Source organism: Galeopterus variegatus, unplaced genomic scaffold (assembly GCF_000696425.1).
Source record: "Galeopterus variegatus unplaced genomic scaffold, G_variegatus-3.0.2 Scaffold2158, whole genome shotgun sequence".
NCBI lineage: Eukaryota > Metazoa > Chordata > Mammalia > Dermoptera > Cynocephalidae > Galeopterus > Galeopterus variegatus.
The window spans coordinates 288180-294400 of NW_007728269.1; the positions used below are offsets into that span (position 1 = coordinate 288180).

Genomic DNA, 6221 nt, shown 5'->3' on the forward strand with positions numbered 1-6221 from the left:
GGGGGGGGGGGGGGGGGGGGGGGGGGGGGGGGGGGGGGGGGGGGGGGGGGGGGGGGGGGGGGGGGGGGGGGGGGGGGGGGGGGGGGGGGGGGGGGGCTTCCCACACAGACAGGAGCAGCTGGCCACCAAGAAGCCCTCAGGCCGAGGCTGGGAGGGGCTGGCAGGAAGCGCAGCACAGCGGGAGGGAAGGTTCGAGGACAACCCTGAGCCTCTTCCCTCCCACACGCCCCAAGCCTGCGTTATCGGAAGACAAGGAACAGGGGAAAGTGCCCTTCTTGCTGTGTGCGTGTACCCATGGGTGCTGCCACACAGGAAAACCACAGCTCCCGAGCAGCTCATTGAAACTGTGGAGCACAGAGCTCTGTAAGAATTTCAGTTGGCAGAGCACAGTGCTGACTACACCAAGGTCCAGGGCATCCCCGTACCCACCAGGCGACCCCGCCTAGGAAAGTTTCTAGTGGTGAAGGAATGGTAAATGACGATTATATAAACTGCTCTTACTCCTACTTGATTGCATGTCATAAACACATACCAGGGCTGGTTGATTAATGTCTTTGGCTTCCAGCTTATCTGCCTGTTGTATGTTGATTTTCTCAACCACACTCTCCCCCAACAGGGGTTTTCAGAGCCCTAAGCACTGATTTTGGGGAGGAAACGTCCATGGATTTATACAAAGCTTCATGGTTTGTAGAGCAGCATTATTTCAGGATTCTATTTTCTGACTACCCCAGAGTCAGTCATGTGGTAAGTTTTACAGGTGAGTACACAAAGCTGCAGAAAGATGAGCTGACATGCTGCAGGTGCCCAGGTGGCGGGTGGTCACGTGGGGACCAGAGCCCTCACACACCGAGCCCGTGTGGAGAAGTTTCAGGAAGGAGAAAGTCCTCGCCTCCTGCCCAGTTCCCACAGCCCCGTGTCCACAGCCTCCAGGCAAAAGCAGCAGGCCAGGTGACAGAACCGGGAGCTGCAGAAGAGAACAGCCCCACCTCCTGCCCATGAGTCCCTCCTGCACCCACAACCTTCCTCCCAAGAAAAGAGCAGGTTCTGGAAGGGGATGGGGAGAACAGAGACTCAGGGAAACATCAGGACTGGAGCCCCTGGAGGGAGAAGCCTACAGAACTCAAAGTCACGTCCCCTGACCGCTCCTGGACAGAGGGCAGGGCAGGCTGGCAGGCACCCGGGCACTGAACAGGAGGGCTGGATGAGAGCCAGAAAACTGCCCGGGATCTCGTGGTCAAAAGACCTGACCAGGGCCGGTCCGGTAGAGTGCGGCGCTTGGGAGCATGGCGGGGCTCCCGCCGAGGGTTCGGATCCCATGTAGAGACCGGTCCGCTCACTGGTTGAGCGCGGTAAGGGCACGACACCGAGGGTTGCGATCCCGTTGCCGGTCGCAGTACGGGCGCAACACTGAGGGTTGCGACGATCCCGTTGCCGGTCGCAGTACGGGCACAACACTGAGGGTTGCGATCCCATTACCGGTCACGAAAAAAGACAAAAAGGAAAAAAAAAAAAAAAAGACCTGACCATACCTGTGGCTAAGGTTAGAAGTTCCTTAGAATACAGCCTTGGACGGGAGTTTAAAATGATTTCTCCTGGAAACCTGCTCCACTGAGAAAAGCAGCCCGAGCCCCGAGCCCCGAGCCCNGGGTGGCCAGGAGCTGAAAGGGAGCCAAGGCTGGGCCCAGACACAATGGCTTCCCAGAACCCCTCTGCCCATGGGAAGCTCGCCCCAGGCCCCAGGCCCCAGGCCCCAGCCCCAGCCCCCAGCCCCCAGCCCCAGCAGGCCCACACGCTGAGCACAGGTGCGGCCCATTCGCTCACCTGCAGCTCCCTCCGGGCCTCCTCCTGCTCCTGCCTCTCCTTGGCCATCCTCTGCGCTCGCTCCGCCTCCGCCTTCCGCCTGTCCTCCTGCTCCTTCTCCTTGGCGAGGTTTTCAAAGTTGGCTCTGATGTCACTGGCTTTGCTGGTCACTAGAGCAACAGGAGCATATGCCTGACCTCAGAACGCCTCCCGAGGGCCCCGCACCGAGGCGGCCTTCCCTGCTCAACAGGAGTTCCCACCAAGAAGGGAAACAGTTCTCCCGGCTGCCAGCTCAACCGCCCTCTGGCCCTCCCCCATGCCCGCCACAGTGCATGGCAGCAGTGGGACATCACCCCACCCTTGCATCCGGAAGGATTTTAAAACAAACATCATTGTATTCTTTACCACCACACACAATTTTTAAAAAAGCAGCAGCCAATCCCACTTAAGGATGTCAGTCCTGATGCAGTAAAAAGCACTGAATTTTAGTAAGCCTCCACCCTTGAGTATACACCATTTGATATCTTGTGCGACAAAAATGGGAAGGACACATAAACCACTGCTGCCGTCCGTGAAGTTTGATGGGTGTCTCAAGAAACATTTTTTGTGCCACTCCTTGAGCTGTGAGTTACACTGTTTTTCATGGAGCACCACTCTCCCCTGAGTAGCAGCTGACAGACAAGTCAGTCAACCCAGATTTCGGTATCTGGCAGATATTTCCTCCAAAGTGGAAATATCTGAGCATGTCATGTCAAGAAACATTCCTGCAGCAATTGTTGCCAATGAGAAAATAAAAGCTTTCAAGCAAACCTCAGAATTTTGAAAAACTTGTAGCTGCCACCATGAGCATGACGATTTTCATTTAAAGACTTTGCTAGTGAGACTGACGGTACAAATAACCACCTCTGAAGATGAGCATAACTCAGAGCCAGCTCCTCCCACGAGAGCAACGCTGACGCTGCTGCCATGACAGGTGGGCAGCTGCTGCAGGTGCAAGGAGGCCCGCCGTCCGAGGTGCCAGCGCGCGAGGCTGGGGGCAGCCCGCAGAGCACCCACGTGATAGGGGGCTGTGAAACACTCCTCCCCTTCTGACTGTGGAGAAAATGTGGACTCCCCAGTTGGGCAAACAACGTAACTTAGGGCAACAGAACGGATGCAGAGCGGAGCAGATACAAGAGTCCAGCCATCTGTTCCTGAAGAGATTCACAAAAACATAAACCAATGCCGTTCTTCTAAGTGTTCTTTAGCTTTCAAAAAATGTAGCTACTTTTCATAAAGAGTGTTCTTACATAAACACGTAACGGTTTTATTATTTTTCAGTGAATTAATTTAAAACTTTTTTTCTATTTTAATTTCTAATGGAGTAGACATCAGACAGCAGCAGCAGCTCTTTGGGGCCCTTGGTAATTTCCACGAGCATGGTCCTGGGACCACAAAATCTGAGAACTGCCGATCCAGGCATCCGCAGTAAACCAATGGTGACTCTGCTTACTACTCTGAATCCAGCACTTCTTATCATACATAGTACTGTCCCCAACTAAATGATGCTGACATCAGGGCGTGGCCCATGCCTGATTCCATGTGTGCCCTGCAGACACCTGAAAGGACAGATTTCGAGCGGCCTGGTCGCAGGCCCAGAAGTGAGAGGCAGCAAGAGGGTCTCCTTTAGTATGTGCAGATGCTGACACCCTGCTCCCATGGTGGCCACGGCCGATGGTTCAGGGAGGATGGGGCGTGTGTTAGCTGCTCCCAGAACCCACTCATGGCAGAGCAGGAGGGCCCTGCAGACCTGCAGTTAACCCATGTCTGCTTTGGGAAGTGCCCCTCAAAACAGACCCCACTGCCAGAGCCGCAACACACTGTGTCTGAAAGGTGCCTCCAAACCTCTGCTGGAGCAAACAGATCTTCATCAAAAGGGTCAAATTCTTTCCCCAAAATACCCAGCCACAACCAAGATCCATGTCTGCTCCCAGCTCTGTTTCGTAAACTATCGTTTTCCCCTCAGCACTTTCCTGGGAAAACCACTTGGCGCTGTGCGGGCTCTGCGAGGACTCACCGGCTTCGACAGGGATCGTCTTCTGGTAAGCAGAGGACACCTTTGCAACGTCTTCAAAGGTTGAAGCGTTCTACGGAGATAGGAGAGGGAAATCAGGAAAGCCCTTTTCTCTTTCCTCATGGCCAGTCATGGCTTCTGACCGACACAAACATTCAGAGCTTTGCCCAGATCTTTCAAAGGCCCAGGTAGACAGCCTGAACCTTGCACCTGCACCTCTGTTTCACAGATTAGCTGAGGCATGAAAAACATCACCACACACTTGCTGGAGACTGTGAGCCAGCTTCAGAATAAAACCACATACACCTGCACCTGCTGCTTGGGAGCCAGCACCAGGTCCTTCCTCCAGGATCCTGGAAGCCTCTCTGCTGGGGGAGGGGACACTTGGCCCGATCCTCCATGTCTCCCAATAAGCGGGCTGCACCTTTTTGTGCAGTAGGGCACTCAGTGATGTCTGCCCGATCCCACAGTGGTGACCAGCACCCAAAGGCAGACTCAGCATGCTGACGGGGCTCTGGGAACCGATAACCACCCTCAGTCCCATCGTGAGTGTCCCCCCTTCTTCTGAAGATGCGTGGGGCTCAGAATGCTCCCTGCTCTCATCTAGCTAGGAAAATGAGACTCTGAAGGAGGACTGTGACCCAAGTTAACCAGTTAATGTCCAGAACTAAGTAGCAGTCCAGGACCTCCCTCTAGTCCAGGCACAGAGGCTCTGGCTGACGCTCTGCCCTGACATGCTAGGTAACTGCTAGGCACCGCCGGGGACGGGGGCTGGCCTGTCCCAGCTCTCCCCTACCCTCTCCAAAGTCCTCCTTCCACAGGACAACAGCACCCTGAGGAGTCTGAAAGCCCAGCATGGCCAGAACAGCCCCCACCCATCTGCCCTTCCAGGACCAGCTGTGTCCAGCCAGAGGCCTTTGCCCAGCACGCAGGCCACCCCTGCCCGGTCTCCAACTTCAGCTGCTCGGGTTCCCTGACCAGGCCTCCTCTCTTCCCAGACACACTGCCCCTCAAAACTGTCCCAGGTCTCCCACCTCTTCCCAGAACAATCCCTACCCAGTTGTCCATGAGTCTCCTGCCTGCTATGAGGCCTCAGGGTGGGGGGAGGTCAGCGCCTCACTGCTGCTTCTGGACAGTGATCCTGTGGCCCGTCTTCCTATCACCCACCACCCACCCTGTCCAGCAGCTGTCTACCGCCATCACCTGGGTGCTTCCCACCACCCAAGCCCCACGCCTCTCGGCTCTGGAGTTAGCTCTCATGCCATCCCCACCACACTCTGCCCTGCCTCCCTCTACGTTCCCTATCACCAAGACCCCTCACTGACCACACCCTCCTGCTTGCCGCACCCACTCCTCTTCCCTTTGCCATCTGTCCTTGCTCAGGGTCCACCAGTCAGCTGCTCCATGTCCTTGAGTTGCTCAGGCCTGCTCAGGCCAACCTTGTAGGACAGTCCCTGCTCCTCTTGTCCAAGAAGGCAACTGGTGCCATGGCAAACAGAAGGTCATCGGCTTCCCTGGCCTCCACTGCCCACAGGGACCACTGCAGACGTGAGTCCTCCACAACCCCACCTGGCTCTTGGAACGGCCTCACAGTGCGGCGGGTCCCAATCTCATCCCCACGTGTACTAGGACCCTGGGCAGCATTCGAAGCCTTGAGCTCAACTGCACAAAGAACAGAACAGAAACACCTCACACACAGAACCCAGAGACGACTAGAGGGAGTCCCTAACGTACCTCCTACCACAGAGCTAGCAAGGCCAGCCGTCACAGTCATCACATCCACGCTGACCACAGACATCCACAGAACAGGAACATCTGGCCGAACCTCTGACTCACCCACTGATTAGCTCCTTCCCCACCTGCATTCCACGCCAACCCTTCCCCACACTCGGCCACTGGAACCTCTGCGCCCCCTGCCGACCCTCTCTGGCCAGCCTGGCCGCTGCCACCATGCAGGTGCGGCCCTGGGGGCCCCTCACCACTCTGCACGTGCACCCGGCCTCACCCCCATCTCCACGCACTGGCCTCCTGCAGACTCACTCACATCAGCCCCTCCCAAGTCCCCCAGCTCGGCAGACGTCCATGTCCACACGGGTGTCACCTGCCTCCTCCCTCCTGCCGCTGTCCCCTGAACACTGCTGCCGTCTGACGAGCTCCAACGCCGCCCCAGCCATGGCCACACCTCACTCCAACCACCAGGGCCGCCTCTTGCAGCTGCCCCTGAGCCAGTCTCCACCACGGCCAGGGGGCTGCTCAGCGCGTTTGCACTTGTGTCCTCTGCCTGCTGGACCCTGCTGGACCCCTCACGTACATCGAAGAAGAGTAAGTCCTTAAGTGGTATGTAGGCCTCCCCCGCCCCCACCCCCCC

General features: G+C 56.9%; 1 protein-coding gene across 2 annotated transcripts in view; it reads right to left on the reverse strand.

Annotated features, from left to right (window-relative positions):
* CTTN (cortactin) overlaps window positions 1–6221 on the reverse strand; it is a 33102-nt gene that overhangs the window by 6452 nt on the left and 20429 nt on the right. For both annotated transcript variants that reach the window (XM_008580782.1, XM_008580781.1), the window contains 2 exons: window positions 3857–3926; window positions 1822–1970 (listed from right to left, as the gene is read on the reverse strand). In XM_008580782.1, coding sequence (XP_008579004.1) covers window positions 1822–1970; window positions 3857–3926 — 219 coding nt within the window. The remainder of the gene's footprint in view (window positions 1–1821; window positions 1971–3856; window positions 3927–6221) is intronic.